Source organism: Oryctolagus cuniculus, chromosome 1, assembly GCF_964237555.1.
Source record: "Oryctolagus cuniculus chromosome 1, mOryCun1.1, whole genome shotgun sequence".
NCBI classification, from domain to species: Eukaryota; Metazoa; Chordata; class Mammalia; order Lagomorpha; family Leporidae; genus Oryctolagus; species Oryctolagus cuniculus.
In genome coordinates this window covers 104112309-104136776 of record NC_091432.1, presented here as the reverse complement: position 1 = coordinate 104136776, position 24468 = coordinate 104112309, and the positions used below count along the sequence as shown (strand labels likewise).

At 42.0% G+C, this 24468-nt stretch overlaps 2 protein-coding genes and 1 pseudogene across 3 annotated transcripts in view; all 3 read right to left on the bottom strand.

The window, feature by feature from the left end:
• Positions 1-16659, bottom strand: part of BCO2 (beta-carotene oxygenase 2) — a 51645-nt gene extending 34986 nt beyond the window's left edge. Inside the window, exon 1 of one of the 2 annotated variants that reach the window (XM_051849398.2) lies at positions 16579-16659. Coding sequence is in view for 1 of the 2 variants with exons in the window: in XM_008261401.4 (XP_008259623.3) it covers positions 1011-1098 (88 nt within the window). In the remaining variant the exon portion in view is untranslated. Of the gene's footprint in view, positions 1-1010; positions 1280-16578 lie in introns of those variants that run through there. The other variant, XM_008261401.4, reaches the window with a different exon arrangement.
• On the bottom strand, positions 11620-16655 carry TEX12 (testis expressed 12). Its single transcript, XM_051849408.2, has 4 exons — positions 16579-16655; positions 13991-14102; positions 13840-13891; positions 11620-12389 (listed from the first exon to the last, which is right to left on the bottom strand). The coding sequence occupies exons 1-4, from the start codon at positions 16639-16641 to the stop codon at positions 12245-12247; spliced, it is 372 nt and encodes a 123-aa protein (XP_051705368.1). The 5' UTR covers positions 16642-16655; the 3' UTR covers positions 11620-12244.
• Positions 16660-22362: 5703 nt separating the features above from the next.
• On the bottom strand, positions 22363-23192 carry LOC127483670 (poly(rC)-binding protein 2 pseudogene; annotated as a pseudogene).
• Between the last annotated feature and the right edge of the window lie 1276 nt (positions 23193-24468).

The window sequence follows — 24468 nt, the reverse complement described above, 5'->3', positions numbered from 1 at the left end:
TTTGAAAGGCAGAGTTACAAAGATACACACACACACACATACATATATGTACAAAAGCCTCACAGATGGCTTCTCATTGTCCACCAAGTAAAATCTAAACTGCTTGGCCAGGCACTGATGAAAGCCCTGGACAGTCTCAGTGCTACCTCTCACTAATGCCTTCCACTCCAACCTAACTCAACCCCTCCCCATTCTCTTCTCTGCATCATAATCATACCATTTTCTTCACCTGGGATATTTACTATCTCCTTGAGGTAAAATTCACATATCCAAGTCACCCTTCAAGATACAGTGTCCACGTCACTTGCTTCACATCACAGGACACATTTATTTTCCGTGGTTAGAACCCACACAGCATGTGCTTGTAGCTCTCTGTGGCCCTTATTCTGTCTTGTGTGATAATAACACATATACTTTGTAACCCTTACAACCAGCACTGGGTCTGGTTTTTGTCTTCTCTCTCCCTGTACAGCCTAACACACTGCCTTCTTTACTATAAGTACTAAGTTGTTGAATTAAATAATTTTTAAAATTTATAATGCCTATCAGTATGATTTCTGGTAGTTCTAAATCAGCCAATTTCAAGAAATAAAATCATGTAACAGTAATAATTGTAATAGAAAGCTACAAAACAATAAACACAGCTTTAAAGGCGGTTGAGCAGAAGGCAAATAGAAAAAAATCAAGCATGTACATTAGAATGTAAGCAGCAGTGATTTTCAATCCGGAAAAATGTGAATAGTGAGTGTTCTTCCTACTGCAGAGCCAAGAGAATCCCTAAACCCTGAATTGTGCCCTTGTGTGCCATATAAAATACACAAACATGAAGACTGTTTCCCTGACGACAAGGAAACAAATCCTGACTAAGTCTCCCTTTACCTTCTGGCTGCCACACACAATGGAAAACTTCAGAACCCCTTTGTAACCTGCAGGAAACAGGCACAGAATTCTACGAAGTCCAGCCATAGAGGAAGTGGAGGATGAGAAAGAGGAACGAATAAATCTCCTACCTGAGAGCCGGTGCATTATCACAGAGAGGAAACCCACTGCAATGGTAGAAAGATTGCTGACAAACCCGAGAAAGATTTGAAAAAACATTTTTGTACTGAATTCAGCAGTGCAGATCTTGTGATTTCTAAAGCCTCACACTGATGGCCATCAAGTGCTACTGAACAGTGAACATTCAGAACTTCCTGGGCTGTCCCTGGCTCAGTGACAAAAAAAGGGTAGTCAGGGGAGGTAAAGGGCAGAGTTTCAAAACAGCTGTAATCTCTTCGGCTCATTTCCTTGGCAAGTATCCCAACAGCTATGTATGAATAATTTGCAACTTTGAAATATTAAAATTGGAATGCCAACAGTGATCTCCCTCTCTAAACTTCCTGTTTTTCAAACTGTCTTGCTGATATAGAGCCATTTCAATTGTTCTTTCTCGTCTCTGGAAGATTCAGATAAAGAATTAAATACAAACTTAGATTGCTGATAAAGGACCGTACAATCTTGTAACAACATATCTTTCGTCCTTTGTCTTTCTATCATTTCATCCTTCTTCTTCTATCATAAATTTTACAAACTATTTTCTGACAATCTAGTATAAGTTCTTCTGAAGGTATGCTCTTCAAAAACATACAAGAATATATTATTTTAGTACTTTAACATTTTCTACCACCAATATATGAAATATTATGTTCTAAGAAGAGCAATAAATAGCACCATTTCCCTTTGTGAATTCTCGTCGCAGAAAAGTGACTAACATATTCCATGTTTTTGTACTTTTGTGAATATGAACATACTTTTCCCTACCTAAAATATCTTCCCTTTCCTTTTCACAAATTCAATCTAAAATTTCTGTGATCCCCTTACCAAAGCTCTACAGTGACTCACATAGCACTGCCATAGAAATGCTTTTAATATAACATATCACATCTTCCTAGCAAAGTTTTAAGTATATTTCAAAAACAGAGTGGTTAAAATTGCCAGGAGGCTAGAGCAGGTATTTGGTGTAGCAGTTAAGACAGAGTTTGGGATGCCTGGTTCAAGTTCTGGCACTGCTCCCAATTTCAGCTTCCTGCTAATGTATACCCTGGGAAGCAACAGGTGATGGCGCAAGTATTTGGATCCCTGCCACTCAGTGAGAGACCTGCATGGAGTTCCTGACTCCTGGCTTCAGCCTGAAACAGCCTTGGCTCTCGCAGACATTTGAGGAAAGAATAAGTGGATGGAAGATCACTTTTTCTCTAAATCTCTCTGCCTTTCAAATAAGCAAAAATAAAGACTTATATAAATAGGCTCATGAATAATTTTTTAAAAACTGCCAGAAGGCAACATCTTGAACTATTATTTTCCACAGTGCTTCCCAAAGTGTGATGTACAAAGAAGGTTCAATATATATTTTGGTTGGTAGTCAATAAAAAACAATTTATAAACCCATGAAACTAAATTGAAATGATAGTGATATTAAAAGTATTAATTAAAAGACAATGGTAAGACTTCCAAGATGGCAGAGTAGGGATGGAGTTTACTGCTCTAGTCTAGGAGAAGATAGTTTTTAAAAAATGGAGAGACTGCAGTCTCAGGGAAGAGTGAAGGAGAAAACGGCAAAGGAAACTCTACACAAATTAGAGGGACACAGTGGACCCACGTGGAGAGCGTGGATGCCCACAACTCAAGACCCCAGCAGCCAAGAGCTTCTGTACCAGTGTTGGAGAGTGAGGTGAGACCAGACTGCAGCAGCACAAGCCACTGGCAATACAACTGAAGGAAGAGCCTAAAGGGAACCCAGCATGGAGCACTGTGGGGGGCAGTGTACCTGCCAAACTAGAGGAGAAAAAAAAAAGTAAGGGCACATTTCCCTCTCCCCATTCACCCTGCAACAAGCCGATAGAGCAGGCACCATTTTGAACATACATAACAGTTGCACCAGTTCATGTATGTGCCCAGAAACCATCCCAGTGGAGACTCCTGACTGGTGGGAGAACTAACAGGGAGCTGGGTGCTTGTGACTGTGGGAGGATTGTGTGCCGGGACTGTGAAAAAACTGAGGCTGTGCAGGAGGGCTCTGGCTAGGACTTTGGGTAGTCATTGTGGGAGACTCCACACGCTCAGGGCTCACTGGTTACCTGGTGAGGGACACTGCCAGAGAATCTGAGCTTACACTGAGGACTGCATAGATCCTTTGTGTGGTCCTTGGGGCAGAGTGGACAAATATACCCACTGGGGAGAGTGCTCAGGCACTGGTCTCCTTTGAGGAGAGGAGCTCATCTGAGTAAAATAAACCACCCCTCTCATTAAAAAAAAAAAGAAAGAGAGAGAGAGAGAATTATCATGCCAAACCTGGGTGTGTCACCTTAGACATGCCCTTCACCCTGGAGAATTGAACAGAGCTCCCTGGCTACAACCACTACACACCTCTAGATATTCACTGAAAGCAGATACTCCACATGGTACAAAGATAAAAGCTGCCACAGTGAAAAAACTAAAAAGAAACCAACGAGTATTTCCACAAATGCCAAATAACAAATGCACCAATTCAAGAAACAAGAATAAGGAAGACAACATGATGCCCCTAAAAGAACACAACAGTTCAATACTAGATTGTGAAGATGAGATTGAAGAAATGCCAGAAATAGAATTAAAATAATTGATCATAAGATTATATAGAGGTAATCAGAAGCAAATGCACAAACTATTGAAATCCATACATGACATGAAAGAAAATTTCTCCCACAAAATTGAGATATTAAAGAGAAATCAAAATGAAATGAAGAATTCAATAGAACAAATTAAAAATGCAGTGGAAAGCCTTAACAACAGAATTGATTAAGCAGAAGAAAGAATATCTGACTTAGAAGACCAAGCACAAAAAGTATACAGTCAGACAAAAAACAAGAAGAGGAAATTAGAAAACTAAAAACACTGATGGTGATCTACAGGATACTATCAAATGACCTAACATATGGGTTCTAGGAGTTCCTGTAGGCATGGGAAGAAAGGATTAGAATGTACATTTAGTGAAATAATAACAAAAAACTTTCCTAATTTGGAGAAAGGGACATCCAACTACAGGAAGCACATGGAACCCCTAACAGGGGGCTGGCGCTGTGGTACAGTGGATTAAAGCCCCAGCCTGCAGCACTGGCATCCCATATGGGCACCGGTTCGAGTTCTAGCTGCTCCTCTTCCAATCCAGCACTTTGCTATGACTTGGGAAAGCAGTAGAAGATGGTTCAATTCCTTGGGCCCCTGCACCACGTGGGAGTCCCAGAAGAAGCTCCTGGCTCCTAGCTTCAGATCAGCTCAGCTGTGGCTGTTGCCGTCACTTGGGGAGTGAACCAAAATGGAAAACCTCTCTCTCTCTCTTTCTCTCTCTCTCTGGCTCTACCTCTCTCTGTAACCCAGTCATTCAAATAAATAAAATAATTATTTAAAAAAAAAGACCCTATGGCCGGCGCCATGGCTCACTAGGCTAATCCTCTGCCTGTGGTGCCGGCACCCAGGTTCTAGTTCCAGTTGGAGCGCTGGATTCTGTCCCAGTTGCTCTTTTTCCAGTCCAGCTCTCTGCTGTGGCCCAGGAAGGCAGTGGAGGATGGCCCAAGTGCTTGGGCCCTGCACCCACATGGGAGACCAGGAGGAAGCACCTGGCTCCTGGCTTCGGATCAGTGCAGCACGCCGGCCATGGCGGCCATTTGGGGGGTGAACCAACGGAAGGAAGACCTCTCTCTGTCTCCCTCTCTCACTCTCTAACTCTGCCTGTTTAAAAAAAAAAAAAAAAAAAAAAAAAAAAAAAAAAAAGAAGACTCTAATAGACATGACCAGAAAAGATCTTCACCACGACACATTGTAATCAAACTCATTCAAAATCAGATTTTCTGTCTGGTTGATCCGGCCATTGCTGAAAGTGGGGTATTGAAGTCTCCCATTACTATTGTATTGGATTCCATGTCTCCGTTTAGATCCCTTAACATTTCTTTTAAATAACCAGGTGCCCTGTAATTAGGTGCATATACATTCATAATAGTGACATCTTCCTGTTGAATTGATCCCTTAATCATTACATAGTGCCCTTCTTAGTCTCTTTTAACAGTTTTTGTGTTAAAGTCTATTTTGTCTGATATTGGGATGACTACACTAGCTCTTTTTTGGCTTCTGTTGGCATGGAATATCTTTTTTCATCCTTCCACTTTGTCTGCGTGCATCTTTGTTGGTGAGATGTGTTTCTTGTAGGCAGCAAATAGGTGGGCTTTGTTTTTTAATCCATTCATCCAGTCTGTCTTTTAACTGAAGAGTTGAGGCAATTTACATTCAAGGTAACTATTGATAAGTAAGGACTTTGCCCTGCCATTTTCCCATAAATATTCTTATTTTTTACTTTGGATTTCCTTTGTACTTTTACTAGATTTTCTTCCTTTACTTTCTTTCATAGTGATGACCATGTTTCTATGTTTCTGTGTACAGCACATCCTTAAGCATCTTTTGCTGGCCTGGATGGGTGGTGACAAATTCTTTCAATTTTTGTTTGTTATGGAAAGTCTTTATTTCACCTTCATTCATAAGTGAGAGTTTTGCAGGGTATAGTATTCTGGGTTGAAAGTTTTTTTCTCTGACTTGGAATATATTTCACCATTCTCTCCTAGCCTGTAGGATTTCTGATGAGAAGTCCATTGTGTGAGTCTAATTGGAGATCCTCTGAAAGTAATCTGACATTTCTCTAGTGTACATTTTAGAATCTTTTCTTTATGTTTTACAAAGAAAAAGCAGTGTTAAGAGGAAAGTTTATAGCAATTGCTGCCCACATCAAGAGCAAAGACAGTCTCTTCAACAAATGCTGCTGCTGGGAAAATTGGATTTCCACATCCAGAAGTATGAAACAAGACCCCTACCTTACACCTTACACAAAAATCCATTCAAAATGGATCAAAGATCTAAACCTATGACTTGACACCATCAAATTATTAGAAAACACTGGGGAAATCCTACAAGATATTGGCACAGGCAAAGAGTTCTTGGTAAATACCCCAGAGCCACAATCAAAGCCAAAATTAACAAATGGGATTACATAAAATTGAGAAATTTCTGTATGGCAAAAGAAATACTAAGGAAAGTGAAGAGGCAACCGACAGAATGGAAGGAATTATTTGCAATCTATGCAACTGATAAAGGATTAAAAACCGGAATATACAAAGAGATCAAGAAACTCCACAACAATAAAACAAACAACCCGGTTAAGAAATGGGCCAAGGACTTAAAAAGACATTTTTCAAAAGAGGAAATCCAAATGGCCAACAGACACATGAAAAAAAATATTTAGAATCACTAGTTGTCAGGGAAATACAAATCAAAACCACAATGAGGTTTCACCTCATCCAGTTAGAATGGCTTTCATACAGAAATCAACAAACAACAAATGCTGGTGAGGATGTAGGGAAAAAGGTATTCCAATCCATTGTTGGTGGGAATGTAAACTGATAAAGCCACTATAGAAGACAGTATGAAGATACCTCAGGAACCTGAATATAGACCTACCATATGACCCAGCCTTCCCACTCCTTGGAATTTACCCAAGGGAAATGAAATCAGTAAATAAAAGTTATCTGCACTCCCATGTTTATTGCAGATCAATTCACAATAGCTAAGACATGAAATCAATCTAAATGTCCATCAAACAAAGACTGGATAAAGAAATTATGGGGGGCCGGTGCTGTGGCACAGCTGGTTAACACCCTGGCCTGAAGCGCCCAGCATCCCTTATGGGCACTGGTTCTAGTCCCGGCTGCTCCTCTTCCAATCCAGGTCTCTGAAATGGCCTGGGAAAGCAGTAGAAGATGGCCCAAGTGCTTGGGCCTCTGCACCCATGTTGGAAGGAGCTCCTGGCTCCTGGCTTAGGATCGGCACAGTTCCGGCTGTTTCGGCCATCTGGGGAGTGAACCATCAGATGGAAGACCTCTCTCTCTCTTTCTCTCTGCCTCTCTTCTCTCTGTGTAACTCTTTCAAATAAATAAATAAGTCTTTAAAAAATTTAAAAATAAAAAAGAAATTATAGGATATGTGCACTATAGAAAACCACACAGTGGTAAAAAATAAAATAAAATAAAATCCAGTCATTTGCAACAAAATGGATGAATCTGGAAGAACATCAAACTTAGTGAAATAAGCCAGTCCCAAAGGGACAAATATCATATGTTCTCCTTGATCTGTGAGAACTAATAGAACACCTAAAACAAAATCTGTAGAAGTGAAATTGACACTTCAAGAAGGGATGACTTGGACTTGAGCTGCCCTTGCCTTGACTGTTGAGGAACAGGGTTTTTTGGTTGTTGTTTTTTCCTTTTTTTAATATTATTTGTTGAACTTTTTTTTTTTTTTTTGACAGGCATAGTGGACAGTGAGAGAGAGAGAGACAGAGAGAAAGGTCTTCCTTTGCCGTTGGTTCACCCTCCAATGGCCGCTGCGGCCAGCGCACTGTGGCCGGTGCACCGCGCTGATCCGAAGGCAGGAGCCAGGTGCTTCTCCTGGTCTCCCATGGGGTGCAGGGCCCAAGCACTTGGGCCATCCTCCACTGCACTCCCTGGCCACAGCAGAGAGCTGGCCTGGAAGAGGGGCAACCAGGCCAGAATCCAGCGCCCCGACCGGGACTAGAACCCGGTGTGCCGGCGCCCAAGGCAGAGGATTAGCCTATTGAGCCGTGGCGCCAGCCATTTTTGTTGAACTCTTAACAGAGTTAATCATTTGTGAATAAAGTCAATTTAAAATAGATCTCAGCAAAAAATGAGTGGAAATAAGAGAGGGAGGAGGAAGTTTGTAAAGCTATATAGTCTGCATACATTCCTATGGACTTACTTCTAAGGGTACAGTTTAAAATCTTGTCATGGGACTCCAAATCCCATCAAGCTAGGTGGTAAAAAATGCCATCTCAAGTGTTACAGTAATCATATTAAGTGTTAAAGTGAATATACAGATAGGGTTAAGTGCTAAAGTGATCATATAAATAGGATTAAGGGCTGGTAATAATAATACATAGAATTAAAAAGGAGAGAATGTTCCAACATGGGAAGCAGTCCATACAACAATCTCAGAGAAGGACAATCGCATTAAGCAACACTCAGAATTAGCCCGTAAGACTTTCTGGTCTGGCTGAAAAGCCTGTGAGAGCATTTCAGGCATGGAAAGCCAAGACACTATGACAAAATATGTTCTACATGAAGGATCTCTGTGACACCCCAGTGAAAAGAAGTGGCCATCACAGAAGGATGTACTTTTCTCTAAAGGGAGGAGAGGAATTCCACTTTGCTCGTGGCCTTGGCCAAATACTGACAGAATTCGTGGACTCAAAAGGTTTCCATAACCTAAGCATTCCTTGTCAAGAGCCTTGAATGGTCACTGACATCACGCATAAGAGTGTTAATTTTTAAATTAACAATAGGAGTCACTGTGCACTAAATCCCCATGCAGGACCTCTGTCCTCAATGAGTTCTATTATGAGAGTTAACTGTAATACTAGTTCTCAAACAGTTGTTGTGTGTGTTGTGTGTAAATTGTTGAAATCTTCATTTAGTACAGAGTTGGTCTTCTGTGTACAAAGTTAGCTGAAAATGAATCTTAATGGCAAATGGGACTGGCAAGGGGAGAGGGAGGAGGAGGAGGGGGAAAGTGTGAGTGGGAGGGTGGGTATGGTGAGAAGAGTAACTATATTCCTAAAGTTGTGCTTACGAAATTTATATTCATTAAATAAAAAGTTTCTTTGGGGGGAAAAAGAATAAATCAAACTTTTTTTAAAAAGACAATGGTATTTCCGCAAGAGCAAATTTCCTGTTTGGAAATAATTGTTCTTATTCACGTGGATGGTACCAAGGTCATCAAAATTTGGTTTAAAAAAAAAAAATAGACGGGATGGAGGGCTCCAGTTGTGTGGCACAGAGAGTTAAGCCACCACCTGAAATGGCAGCATCCCATCTGGGCACTGGTTTGAGACCCAGCTGCTCAACTTCCTATCCAGCTCCCTTCTAATGCACCTTGGAAAGCAGCAGAAGATGGCCCAAGGGCTTTCCCCTGCCATCCACGTAGGAGACCCAAATGGAGTTCCAAGCTTCTGGCTTCAACCTGGCCTACCCCCAGCTATTGCAGCCATTTGGAGAGTCATCCAATGAATGGAAGATCATTCACTCTGTCTCTCCTTCTCCTTCTCTCTCTCTCTCTCTCTGTTACTCTTTCAAATAAATAATCTTAACAACAACAACAAAAAAAGCAAAGCCTTAAATATTAGGCTTTCAAGCCACTTTTATGCTGAAAGGCAGCTGTTCTCAATAGGAATCACACTGACTGAAAAGCAGCCCCTTATTCTAATTATATCAAATGAAATTATCAAATCAGTTTTCTGAACTTCCAAAAGGAAGAACCAGATTCTGAACAGTGGTGATACCTAATATAACAAGAACATTATGAAATTCAGTCTAAAATATCTGTTGGCCTTATTTTTCATGTTAATAACAAATGCTTGAAAAAGTAACTCAAGAATATTTCATAATCAGTTGAGTCATTTTTGTATTTTGAACACTAGAGAACTCTGGAAGGTAAAAATGTCACTCAAAATCCAAGGTGATACATCATATTAACTCAAATAGATTCTTGCTGTATTTGGTTTTTGAAAATTCTGTTTCTGGGGCTGGCGCTGTGGTGTAGCAGGTGAATCTGCTGCCTGTAATGCTTGCATCCCGTATGGGCACTGATTCTAGTCCTGGCTGCTCCACTTCCAATCCAGCTCTCTGGTATGGCCTGGCAAAGCAGTGGAAGATGGTCCAAGTGCTTGGGCCCCTGCATGAGCATGGGAGACCCGGAGGAAGCTCCTGGCTCCTGGTTTCGGATCAGCCCAACTCCAGCTGTTGCAACCTTCTGGGGAGTGAAGCAGTGGATGGAAGACCTCTCTATGCCTCTGCCTCTCTGTAACTCTGCCTTTAAAATAAATAAAAAACCTAGAAAAAAAATCTATCTAATAACACTTTGTTGACTTCTAACCTAAATATTATTTTATTTTACTTGTATCGTCCTTTTCTTGTGTGTGTGTGTGTATATATATATATATATATATATATATATATATAGTGTGGTATTTAGGCTTTAAAATAGTGATTTGGTGAAATAAGTTTTACTTAAAAATTTTAGAAGACAGGGACCAGCTCTGTGGTGTAGCAGGTAAACCCACAGCCTGCGGTGCTGGCATTCCACATAGGTGTCAGTTCCACTCCTGATTCAGATCCCTGCTAATGTGCCTGAGAAAGCAGTGGAGGATTGTCCAAGTCCTTGGGCCCCTGCACCCCATGGGGAGGCCTGCAAAAAGCTCCTGGCTCCTGGCTTCAGTCTAGCCCAGCCTTGGCTGTTGAGCCATTTGGAGAGTGAACCAGTGGATGGAAGACTCTCTCTCTCTCTCTCCCCCTCTGTACTTGTGCCTTTCAAATAAATAAAATAAATATTAAAAAAAAAAAAGAATTTAGAAGACAGTCAGGCAAACATGCTAAAACATGCTATTCCCCTTAGGAATATCGATCCCCTGCAGTACTTTTTGCAAGTATGTCCAAATTCGTGACTGTTTACTGGGAAAAAATGCATCTGAGACACTGAGCACTGTAATTTAAAAAAAAAAATCTGATTGAGGGACCCATGCTGTGGTGCAGTGGGTTAACGCCCTGGCCTGAAGCGCCAGCATCCCATATGGGCGCTGGTTCTAGTCCCGGCAGCTCCACTTCCCATCCAGCTCTCTGCTATGGATGGCCTGGGAAAGCAATAGAAGATGGCCCAAGCCTTTGGGCCCCTGGACCTGCGTGGGAGACTTGGAAGAAGCTCCTGGCTCCTGGCTTTGGGTCAGCACAGTTCTAGCCATTGAAGCCAACTGGGGAGTGAACCATCAGATGGAAGACCTCTCTCTCTCGCTCTCTCTGCCTCTCCTTCTCTCTCTGTGTAACTCTTTCAAATAAATAAATAATTAAAAAAAAATCTGATTGATGGAGTAATCGCATATAATTATATAGCTTAAAGTTTTAAATAAAATCATAGCAGTACATTACATTAAAAGAAGAATTTTTTGGGCCGGTACTATGGCATAGCGGGTAAAGCCACCGCCTGTGATGCCAGCATCAGCTGTGAATGCCGGTTCAAGTCTCAGCTGCTCCACTTCTGATCCAGCTCCCTGCTAATGTGCCTGGGAAAGCAGCAGAAGTTGGTCCAAGTGCTTGGGCCCCTGTACCCACATGAGAGAACTGGAAGAAGCTCCTGGCTCATGGCTTCAGTCTGGCAAAGCCCTGGCTATTGCAACCACTTGGGAGATAAACCAGCAGATGGAAGACAACTCTGTCTCTCCCTCTCTCTCTGTGTAACTCTGCCTTTCAAATAAATAAAATAAATCATTAAAAAAAGAAGAAAGTTTAGCTAAATGAGTATAGATCCTCTAGTCCAAATTCAATTTCTAAACTGTAATAGAAGTTACCTGTCAAAGTTATCTTGTGTAAGCTAATCTCTTTACTTCTGCATCATTAATCTTTATCCCACATCACGCTATGGTTAAAGCTTCTGAACATAATTAATTAATTACACACATTGATGTGGTTGATATGTAAAAAGCCAACTCATACAAGGTTCTGGTTTGCAATTCTAATTTTTATTTTACTACTTTTACCACAAGAAAATAACTTTAAACCAAGAAAGTTTCTTTTAAGTCATATATAACAACTAATAGTAAAAATGATATACTGACAGTATTGAATAGCAATAGTACACAGCTATATTTTGCTATATATCAAGAAACTAGACAAATTACCTTTAAGCTTTTATTGATCTTTTGAAATACTGGCCATGAAAAACATCTTAAAATTATCTCCAAAGGTATATGCTATTTAAACAAAGGATTCTAAAAGAAAAGATACAATATTGTTAAACATAATCAAATAATTGAGTCCTCTTTTAGAAGCTTAAGGATATAAAATATAAGGGAAAAAAAGAAACAAAATAATCCACAAGTGACTTAAATAATTGACACTTTTATAAAATGCACCAAATAATTAAGCCTCAAAAGAAAAGCCACATAGTTCATATCAATGTACAGCTTAAGGCCCCTTTTAAGATCTAGAAAATAAATTCAAGCAGTTGCTCTTTCCCTGCTGTAGTCCGTTTTCCTTAATAAGAGAACTTTCAGAGCACAAACATCATCCTTTTATTACAACAATAATGGATTTAAATTCTCAGTTTATTTTAAGTACACATTTTATCTGTGCAGTGTGTTTGCAATCACTGTAAACCTCTGTCTCAACAGCTCTCTTTTTTGTATTAGAAAATTTTCAATAACATTGGCTTCTTTGAAGAGTCCATCTATCTCGTCAATATAAGATGCATCTACTGCTGCTCTCTCACTAATGAGAAAAAAAAAGTTTTACATTAAACCAAATAGTTACACAGTCTAAACACACCATCACAATTATGGTCTTTGTTATAGTATATTTGTTAACTACTTCATTTAAATGGCTTTGGGCACCAGTTTCATTAATTTACCAATACTCTTCAGGAAAAAGATAAATTAGTACCACAGATTTATTTATTTATTTATTTATTTATTTATTTGACAGATAGAGTTAGTGAGAGAGAGAAACAGAGAGAAAGGTCTTCCTTCAGTTGGTTCACCCCACAAATGGCCGCCACAGCCGGAGCTACGCCGATCCAAAACAAGGAGCCAGGTACTTCTTCCTGGTCTCCCATGCGGGTGCAGGGGCTCAAGCACTTGAGCCATCCTCCACTGCCTTCCCAGGCCACAGCAGAGAGCTGGACTGGAAGAGGAGCAACCAGGACTAGAACCTGGAGTTCATATGGGATGCTGGCACTGTAGGCGGAGGATTAACCAAGTGAGCCATGACGCCGGCCCTGCCACAGATATTTTTGACACTCAAAAAAATCTCCTGACATAGCAGGAAGTATATCTTAAACATTATACCTTTTTTTTTTTTTTGACAGGCAGAGTGGACAGTGAGAGAGAGAGAGACAGAGAGAAAGGTCTTGGTCTTCCTTTGCCGTTGGTTCACCCTCCAATGGCCGCCGCGGCCGGCGCGCTGCGGCCGGCGCACCGCGCTGATCCGATGGCAGGAGCCAGGAGCCAGGTGCTTTTCCTCGTCTCCCATGGGGTGCAGGGCCCAAGCACCTGGGCCATCCTCCACTGCACTCCCTGGCCACAGCAGAGAGCTGGCCTGGAAGAGGGGCAACCAGGACAGAATCCGGCGCCCCAACCGGGACTAGAACCCGGTGTGCCGGCGCCGCTAGGCAGAGGATTAGCCTAGTGAGCGGTGGCGCCGGCCAAACATTATACCTTTAATATTAAGTTATATACATTATTTTTACAGCAATATAAACCATTATTCAAATATGACAGTTCAATATTTTAGAAACCATGATAATCTCAAGCCAATAAAATATTTAAATTCAGCCCTCAAATATATATTGATAAAATGCTAGTATATAAAATATGTATCTCTAATATCCTATTATCATTAGTTTCACCAAATGATAATTTTCTCAAAGAAGTATTTACATAAAATTTAAAATGTGATGTCATCTAATTAGAGACAAAGGTATATCCAGTCTAGTATTAACTCTGGCAATAGCAAAACAAAGAATGTTTAGTGGGAAAATTGAAGTTATTTTCTGAAAACAACTAATCTATTGTAAGAAATTGAAACAGAATATAAAAATCCCAAAGTTTTAATTACTGGATCAGTTTTGCAGTATGGAATTAAACTTTCCATTACAGAGTTTTTAGAAGAAAACTTTTATTTCTAATATAAAGACCCAAGAGAATATACTATCAGTACTTGCCTTAAGATCTTTGCGTATGTAGACAACATTAGATTAATTTCCTTGCTCATTTCTGTTAAAAAAAATCATTGTTATAAAATGAAAACTTTAGAAAATAAAACTTTCTCATGATAAAATTGATGTATAGAAATACAAGCATTTTATACACCACCATTCAAATCTTTCTCCAGGGCTTCATCTTTATAAAATAGTCCAGAACTCTCAGAGCAAAGTGAATCTGATTTTCCAAGAGAGGACAGCTGTGGACTATCTGGCATTTGAGGCTATTAGAACAAAGTAAAAATAGGTATGTGGTCAATAAGAGCCTTAGGACATATATATTGTGTTTATTAATTTTTAAAGGCAAATAAAAATATTTTTCAGAAAAAAGCAAACATGCTAGAAACATGTATCTCATGATCTAATTAGTTGCTTATAATTTTATTTCCAAGAAAACTTTGAGACCCAGGAAGCACACTACTCAACATACTGAATTTCATTTGGGTTTTAAATTAGACTTCAGATATTATTTTAATGCCTCAATGAAAAAAATTTATTTTGAAGCAACAGTTGTTTTCACAGTAATACATCAACTACAATTTTTTTAAAGGATTTATTTATTTACTTGAAAGGCAGAGTTACAGAAAGAAAGAAGCAGCGATAGAAAGAGAAAAAGATCTTCCATTTGCTGGTTCACTCCCTAAATGCTGTAACAGCCAGGGCTGGGCCAGGCCGAAGGCAGGAGCCAGGAGCTTCTTCCAGGTTTCCCACCTGGGCACAGGGGCCCAAATACTTGGACCATGTTCCACTGCTTTCCCAGGTCATTAGCAGGGAGCTGGATAGGAAGTAGAGCAGCTGGGACTCGAACTGGCGCCCATCTGGGATGCCAGTGCTGCAGGCCATGGCTTTAACCCTCTGTACCATAGTACTGCCCCTGTAATTTTTTTTTTTTTTTTAAGATTTATTTACTTGAGAAGTAAAGCGACAGAAATAGAGGGACAGAGATCTTCCATCTGCTGGTTCATGTCCCAGATGAGCACAATCACCAGGTCTGAGCCAGGAACTCATCCTGGTCTCCCACATGGGTGCCCAGGGGCCCAAGTACTTGGACTGCCTTCTGCTGCCTTCCCAGGTACATTAGTAGGAAGTTGGATGGGAAGCAGTGACCCAGCCTAAAACTCACACTTTGATATGGAATGCCAGGGTTGCAAGAGACAACTTAACCTGCTGTGTCACAACACCAGGCCCAGCAACTATAATTTGGGCAACAGCCAGAGATTTGCAAAATTTTTCAAGGTAACATAATGTTCAAGGTAGAAAATAATGTTCCAAATGCAACAGATCAGTTGCTGGAGACAGTAATTAAAGACAAGATCCAGTGTTCTTAAGATTAATAACCGGGCCGGCACCGCGGCTCACTAGGCTAATCCTCCGCCTTGCGGCACCAGCACACCGGGTTCTAGTCCAGGTTGGGGCGCTGGATTCTGTCCCGGTTGTTCCTCTTCCAGTCCAGCTCTCTGCTGTGGCCCGGCAGTGCAGTGGAGGATGGCCCAAGTGCTTGGGCCCTGCACCTGCATGGGAGACCAGGAGAAATACCTGGCTCCTAGCTAAGGATCAGTGTGGTGTGCCGGCTGCAGCACGCTGGCCACAGCAGCCACTGGGAGGGTGAAGCAACAAAAAAAAGGAAGACCTTTGTCTCTGTCTCTCTCTCTCACTGTCCAACTCTGCCTGTCCAAAAAAAAAAAAAAAAAAAGATTAATAACTACATTACCTATGTATCTTATCAAAATAATTATTTTTTAAAGATTTTTAAAATTTATTTTATCTGAGAGGTAGAGTTACAGACAGTGAGAGGGAGAGACAGAGAGAGATCTTCCTTCTGCTAGTTCACTCCCCAATTGGCCGCAAGGGTGGAGCTAGGCTGTTCTGAAGCCTGGGGCCAGGTGCTTCTTCTGGGTCTCCCATGTGGCTGCAGGGGCCCAAGGACTTAGGCCACCTTCTACTGCTTTTCCATGCCTCAGCAGAGAGCTGGATTGGAAGAGGAACAGCCAGGACCAGAACCGGTGCCCACATGGGATGCCGGCACCACAGGCGGAGGATTAACCTACCGTGCCACAGCGCTAGCCCCATTATCAAAATTATATCAAGCAAAGTAATTATATCAAGTCCTTTGTATCATAATGTGTTGACTCACTTACATCTCTGATCACAAGCTAGCAAAAAAGAAGTCTCCCAATAGTTTCTTGGAGAGCTATACTTAGTGAAAAAGCAGCCAGAGTCAACACAGTTCCTTCTAGAATAATCCCAGCTCTGGAAATATGAAAACATTAAATTCCACTCACTAATACAGCTTTCTTAAATGGAAGAAATTTAAGCATATAAATAAAATAAAAGATTAAGCAGGGTCGGTGCTGTGGCATAATGAGCTAAGCCTCCATCTGCAGTGTTGGCATCCCATAGGGGCACTGGTTCTAGTCCCAGCTGCTCCTCTTCCAATCCAGCTCTCTGATACGGCCTGGGAAAGCAGTGGAAGATGGCCCAAGTGCTTGGGACCCTGCAACCACGTGGGAGACCTGGAAGAAGCTCCTGGCTCCTGAGGTGGGATCGGCTCAGCTCTGGCCATTGCAGCCATTTGAGGAGTGAACCAGCAGATGGAAGACCTTTCTGTCTCTCCCTCTCTCTAACTCTACCTCTCAAATAAATAAATAACATCTTAAAAAAAAAAAAAAAAGATTAAGCTACCAGGAGCATAGAGCTTACCTCCGTTTCTCTTGGCCTCTTGCAACTTCTAGTATCAGGTTTTACAAGGTGACTTGCCATCATATTCTGGAGGCACAAACTGTAAAATTTAGAGCAATGCCAAATTTAGATAAAAACTCCATGCTATGGCTCTATTGAAGTCTTTTTTTTTTGCACTTCTGCTGCTGTTAATTTATGCTCTTATTACCTGCCACTTACCTACATTCAATTTCTCCCTTCTCTTACTCATCCTGCCAATTGCTATTTAAGAAATCTTTGAAAACTTTGACTACTGCATTGCTCCTTACCTCAAAAACCCTCCACTGACTATTCACTGCTCCAGAACAAGTTCAAATGCCATGCTAAGGCATCCTAGATCACCTAGAGTCAACCCACCGTTCTCATCATCTTCAACTATCCTCTATATACACGCAACCAAACTAGTCTTTTTGGCACTTCTCTTTGAAGGACTAACTCATTTAAGATCCTTCTATCTTCACAAAATATTTTTTCTAAAGATTTACTTAGTTATTTGAAAGTCAGAGTTACACAGAGAGAGGAGCGGCAGAGAGAGAGAGAGAGAGAGAGAGGTCTTCCATCCGATGGTTTGCTCCCCAGATGGCCGCAATGGCTGGAGCTGTGCCGATCCAAAGCCAGGAGCCAGGAGCTTCCTCAGGGTCTCCCACATGGGTGCAGGGGCCCAAGGACCTGGGCCATCCTCCACTGCTATCCCGAGCCATAGCAGAGAGCTGGACAGGAAGTGGAGCAGCCAGGTCTCGAACCAGCGCCCATATGGGATGCCGGTGCTGCAGGCCAGGGTGTTAACCCACTGCGCCACAGTGCAAGCCCCAATTCACAAAATATTAATGTTGAAATAAGATGATAGTCTATCTCATTCCATCTTATTTTTGTTACAAATGAGAGAACAGAGACACAGATGGTTGCCCAAATTCAAACCAAGAAATACTGGAACAGGGCAGAAACACGATCTCATTCTTCTAGTATGAAATTATTTCTACTGTCCAGCCATATCTTAATATGGCACCAAACTACTTTCCCATAAACTCTGATGCTGTTTTCCCTAGGAATCTGTTGAATTCAGTTTAAACTTAAAAGAGCTGAACCCTAGAAGGATATAGTCTCTACATCCAGAGATGAAGAGTCCTGTCCACATTCAAGTTGTGAATATCCTTTGTTTTTTAAGAACTATGCTGAGTTGGATACCTTCAATGAATCTGTTTATTTCTATACAGTACACATATAAGTAACAAACATGAAGATGTTTGTTTTATGAACTCTCTAAGTATGTCCACATTCCCGCCATCGCCCTCGTAGGTTTGAGTGCTATTAATAGTACAGGCAGAAAATTCAACACACGCATAGCTGCGCTTGCTAACTTTGCCTTGAGTGGAAAACCTTTGCAAAGAGGCTACAACTCGGGCTTTTCTCTTCTCCCTTCCCCCTTCCTTTTACACCTCTTGTCTCCTCTCTCCAGGCGACAGAATGTGCACGTACGTCGCCTGAAAACCTTGGTTACTAGGTGATTCTGTTTCCCGTCGTAACAGAAGCCCTCGGCCGACCCCGGACCTGGCCAAGCGCTGGGGCTCACCCTGAGCCAAATCCCATTCGCTGAGGCGCTGGCGGCCCGGCGCCACCACGCACTTCCCTTCCACTGTACACAACGTCTCATCATCGCCTGGCTTCACCGCCACCCTGGCCCCTCAGCCATGTCACCTTCCCTCCCCAACCCCCACCTCCGCCTCTCTAGTGCTCAGCCCGCGAGTGCTCGTGCCGCACAGAGACCCTGGGAAGAAGCGCTCTCAAGCCCTCGCTGCCTTATCTCACAGCCGGGCACTCTCCCACAGGCTTTCCTCCCTCCAGTCCCACCCTGCGACCAGCCTCGTTCGCCGCCTCAGGACCTTCCTCCTCAGCTGCAGCGCGGGAAGGAGGGCTACCAGTGCGCAGACTCCCCGGGTGGCGCCCGAGTCACGTGGTGCTCCCGACAGCCCTCGCGCAGGTCAGGCAGCGCCACCTCCTGGGAGCTGTCCCTTAGCCCTCGCTCTTGCACTCGCTATCTCCTGGTCTCTGCCCTCTGCTTAGTCTTTGTGAGACAAACAGCTGTCCCTTCCTCCCAGAATTTGTGCGAAGGGGAAAATCTGAATCCGCTTTCGAGAAAGAACACGGACGTTACCCAAGCAAGGCCGCAGTGTGTCCCCGTGGCTTGGAATCTCAGCGAAGAGCACGGAACTGCAGCCTCTGTACGGGGCGGTTTGCCTGCCAGTTCTCGGCCCACAAGGGAGGTCTCCCAGGCCGTAGGCTTCATTCCTGCTGCTCGTTCTCCTTGGTGCAAACTTTCAGAATCACAATTTTTAGAAAATTTCTGATCGTGTCAGTAAGTTTACCAGGCTTGATTGGCTAAAGCTTTCAAAAATATTGTATAACGCGGATGGCTCAATATTTGCAGTTTATTCTAATTGGGTGCTTTAATGTGACGACCTTGACCTGCAGTTTCAAAGACAGACATTCGAAACTTATGCTCAGTTATTCCATTTGCAAGAAAACATTAAAAATCATATCACTTCATAAGACGAAGGTCGCGACCGTCCCTCATAAACTCCAGGTACACAATGTGACAGCCTAGCGAACATTTCTAGTGTTTTCACCTTTTGATTATTTAAATAGTCATCAAAACAAGGAAGTATTTGTGCATATATTTATTTATTCTCTGTGAAAAAGAAGTCAGATGTTTTAAGTAAGTTCCTAGAGCACAAGCACTCAGTTTGTTAAGTGTGATTTGCTAAAATATGGAAATATAGGCCTCTTACTAAATACTAGGCTAGATGATTATGGTGAAGTTATTTAGAGTCTTTAAAGGGTCCCAGTCACTGCCTGTGTTGAAATTTTTGCCACCTGTGGTAAAATGAGTGAAACAGTAATCCATTTTCACCAAGTCAAATGTGTTAACTTTAAAGGGCAGTCCCTTATTATGATACCATGATTTCCCTAATTTTTTGTTGTTAAAGTCTTCATGAAATAAAAATGTAAAGATTTTAAATTTTTTAAACATTATTTGCTGAAATACAAAGTTGTCCATTCAGTGTTTATCTCTTCTTCATTATTATTGTTGTTGTTGCTATTATTATTTAATGGTCTATTTAATCCAAAAGTCAGAAATAATGATTGGCCAGCACTGTGGTATAGAAGGTGAGTTCGAGTCCCAGCTGCTCCACTTCTGATCCAGCTCTCTGCTATGGCCTGGGAAAGCAGAAGAAAATGGCCCAAGTCTTGGGCCCATGCACCTACGCAGGAGACCTGAAAGAAGCTCCTGGCTCCTGGCTCCTGGCTTCAGATCGGGGCAGCTCCGGCCATTGTGGCCATTTGGGGAGTGAAACAACAGATGGAAGACCTCTCTCTCTCTCTTCCTCTGCCTCTCTGTAACACTGCCCTTCAAATAAATTAATCTTAAAAAAAAAAAATAACAATTGAATTCCTCTCCCAACCTTTACATTGTATGACATCCAAGACAGGTGGGTTACCCATCTGCTCCTTAATATATTTCCAGGAAGAATTATTCCACCTAATGCATAAGTGCTTTCATCAAATTAAGGGAGCACCATGGACATTTCTGTTTATTTTTTAATGACAGTGTATAAGCTACATGGGTAAGAATAAGTGAGAGGATGTGGAGGGCTATACTTATCTAGTGCTTTAAAATCTTCAAAGAGATGTCATCTTGATCACATTTAATTCTCCAAAAGAACTCTATGCAGTAAGCAAGACACTGAGACATTTGAGTTGCTCTGCTGGTATATTAGAGAAAGCAAGTTTGTCTAAAACTCAGAAACATGTAAATTGTGAGTTCTGCAAATTTACACTTGGAGAAAAGGGCAGGCTGTTTAAAATTGAACTTGTTTTATGCTCTACTTCAGACTACTGTGTGATCCTACTTCATGCTTTCATGCTAACAGGCCCAAATGGACACTGAGTTAGAAGATGAAAATTTGCCATTTCAAATTCAGTCAGTTTTCCTACCATATGCTTCTTAAAATGTGCTGTTTTCTTTCTGATAATCATCACTGCAGACAAGCACTTTCAACCTCCTGTCACAGACTTCCTTTGCCATTTCTGCTATGGATATGATGTTTGTATGACTTTATAAGGTGAAAACCCTATCTTATTAAAAAAAAATGAGCTGCTCATGTAAGCATGTTGCTTCCTAACTTAGAATCTGTTTTCATTCAATTTATATACTGACAAAAAACAAACAAAAATACCATCTTGCCCAATCCCTTGCTGGCAAAGTAATACTAAATTCCACATAGTAAAGAAAACATTGCCTGAGAAATTTTGGTTTTGTTAATTATTTTCATGATTGTAGTATTTCACTCTGCTCTTTGAGAGTCAAATTTTAGTAGACTATTTTTTTTTAATTTTTTTTTTGACAGGCAGAGTGGACAGTGAGAGAGAGAGACAGAGAGAAAGGTCTTCCTTTTGCCGTTGGTTCACCCTCCAATGGCCACCGCGGCCAGCGCACCGCGCTGATCCGATGGCAGGAGCCAGGTACTTCTCCTGGTCTCCCATGGGGTGCAGGGCCCAAGCACTTGGGCCATCCTCCACTGCACTCCCTGGCCACAGCAGAGAGCTGGCCTGGAAGAGGGGCAACCGGGACAGAATCTGGCGCCCCGACCGGGACTAGAACCCAATGTGCCGGCGCCGCAAGGCAGTAGACTATTTTTAACAAATTGAATATAAGCCCTAAAAATACATGCCCCTAAATTAAATTTTAAACATTTTATTTTTTAGTTCATTTTAAAAATTTTTTTAAATATTTATTTACTTGAAAGTCAGCAAGTTACACACAGAGAGAAGGAGAGGCAGAGAGAGGTCTTCCATCCGCTGGTTCACTCCCCAGTTAGCCGCAATGGCTGAAGCTACACCGATCCGAAGCCAGGATCCAGGAATTTTTTCTGGGTCTCCCACACGGGTGCAGGGGCCCAAGGACCTGGGCCATCTTCCACTGCTTTCCCAGGCCAGAACAGAGAGCTGGATTGGAAGAGGAGCAGCCGGGACTTGAACCAGCGCCCATATGGGATGCTGACACTGTAGGCGGTGGCTTTACCTGCTACGCCTGCCCCCATTTTTAAATTTTTTGAAGAAAATCTCTAATATTACAGAACTAGACTGAAATGTATTAATATTCCACTCTTACATCTCCATGTCAGAAAAAATCATGAGCCAAAGGAAAAAAAGCAGGAAGAAGCTTATAAAACTAAATATGAATCTCAGCATTATTAGCTGAACAAAGAAAGGAGTTAAAGTGCTTTAATTAAAAAAAAAAAAACCATGAGTGTATGATAAAGTGTGTAGAAAGTGGAAATTTACAAACTACTTAAAATCTGGAATCGTTGACTATTAAGAAACCACACAGGGTGTAAATTGTTGAAATCTTTACTGAGTATAGAGTTGATCTTCTGTATATAAAGATAATTAAAAATGAATCTTAATGAAGAATGGGATGGGAGAGGGAGTAGGAGGTGGGATGGTCTGGGGGTGGGAGGGCAGGTATGGGGGAAGAACCGCTATAATCCAATAGTTGTACTTACAAAATTTATATTTATTAGATAAAAACTTTCTACTAGAAAGAAAGAAAGAAAGAAGAAAGAAAGAAAGAAAAGAAAAGAAAAGAAAAGGAAAGAAAGGAAGGAAGGAAGGAAGGAAGGAAGGAAGGAAGGAAGGAAGAAAGAAAGAAAGAAAGAAAGAAAGAAAGAAAGAAAGAAAGAAAGAAAGAAAGAAAGAAAGAAAGAAACCACACAGATGGATCATGGGTGGTGGTAAATAGCAGAAAAGAATTATGGGTGAATCTGGATTGTTCTAGCTGCTGCCCATGCTACCCATCTCTGAGGAAAACCTGACACTGGTTGGATATTGAGCCAGGCTAATGCTGGCAGCAGATCCAGTGATGGTAACCTGTCTATCAATAGATCCTTCTACTAAATTTGCAGTTTTGATCTTCGCCCCAGACAATTGATGGATCTCACTGATTTTGGTACCTTGACACCTGATTATATAGCAAATCAAATCATTAGGAATGGTGAGTTCACGAGAAATAGTCTGAGCAGATGAATCCAGACCTGCACTGAATCTAATGTTGCCATACAGCATGGAAAATTACACTGTTGCATTGCCAACTGGTGCAGCTTGGTTAAATCTGGCTGAGGAATGGCATCCTGTACTTGAATGGTATAGGCCTGACCACCTGCAAAGATGATGGGTGAACTGGACAGTTTGGACCGGTATGGGATGCTCACGCCCTTCAGAAGGGACTGGGATAACTGGTGGAACTGGCCTCAGGGTAACCGGAAGTCTACAGGCAGCTGTGCTGTTGATCTTAAAGCTGCTGATGTCTTCTTCCAGTTTGCCAATGATGATAGCAAAGGCTTTGAAGATGGCATTAGTGGGTCCAGCCAAAGTGATAATGCTCTCAGGACAATTCTCTCCTGAGATGCTGAAACATTCACCAGTCTCCTCACGCATCTTCTTAACAGATTCGTTCCCCTGCCACCTTCCTTGCCATGCACAAGTAGCCAGATGGTGAAAGTGATATTTAATCTACCTACAGTCACACCTGTGTCCATGTTGAACAGTGTTCTTGGGAGCTGAAATTTGAGTGGTTTAACTGAGAACTTTGTCACCATTCCAGGAACTGAAAGTTTTAGCACTGAAACAGCAAGTAAATATTTACTCTTATATCAGAATTCTAGCATCTTTCCCAAGTTTACTTTCTGTTGCAGAAAATAAGAAAATTATTAAATACAACTCAAGTGCATGTTTGCACTGTAACTTGATTCTGATATAGCAGATAATGAAGTTTTATGAAAATGGGGCCAATGTTGTGGCATAGAGGTTTAAACTACCATCTGCAATCCCATATGAGCACTGGTTCCAATCCAGCTTCCTACTAATGTGCCTGGGAAGGCAGCAGATGATGGTCCAAGTGCTTGGTCCCTTGGCACCCATGTGGGAGACACAAATGGAGTTCCAGTCTTCTGTTTTTGGCCTGACCCAGCCCTAGCTTTTGTAGCTATTTAGGGAGTGAACCAGTGGATGAAGATCTCTGTCTCTCTCTCTTTCTGTCTGTAACTCTACATTTCAAATAAATATTTTTTTAAAAAGAAATAGACTCCTATTTCACTAAAAAGTTAATCTTAAATGGCATCTATCAGTTATCCTTTCACACCATGTTGAACTTGGGAGATTGTCCCTCCCCCTCTTGGTGGAAGAACGACACAGGACCCTGCGCTGTTCTTTTGTCTGCTCGGCCCTTCCCGGGTTTGCTGCTGGTTCTTCCCGGGTTGGCTACCGTCCCTTCCACCTCCGTGGAAGGGCGGTTCCCCCTGCCACTTTCCCCACTTCCACGGGGGAGCGGCACACCGCCGGCCGGCTCTCTCGGGGGCTGCACAGGTGTTCCCCTTAGATGTTCCTGGTGCATGTTGTCTCTCTCCTCCTTTATAGTCCTCTTCTGCCAATCCCAACTCTGCTACCCACACGCCGAGTACGCTGCTCTGCTCCAATCAGGAACAGGATCAGCTCCTGCAGGTCATCACTCAAGTTGGTGAGAGGCAGCTGCGTAGAAGTTGTTACTCCCTTCTCAGCGCCATATTGTGGGAGAGCAGATGCATAGAATAAGTCTTAATTCCAGTAACAGTCTAGTCCGAGTTGCTCCCCACAGATCCCCCTTTCTTTTTATTTTTTGGCGTTGATACGCGCCTGTCTTCGGTGCCCCGTGGCACACACTCTGCTCTGCTTGCTGGAGTTGCCCACAGGTGCTTACAAGCCCTACCAATCAGGCAAACCGAATCCGGGTCCTCTCTTCGCCATGTTGTGAGGAGGTTTTTAGGCGCTGATGCGTGC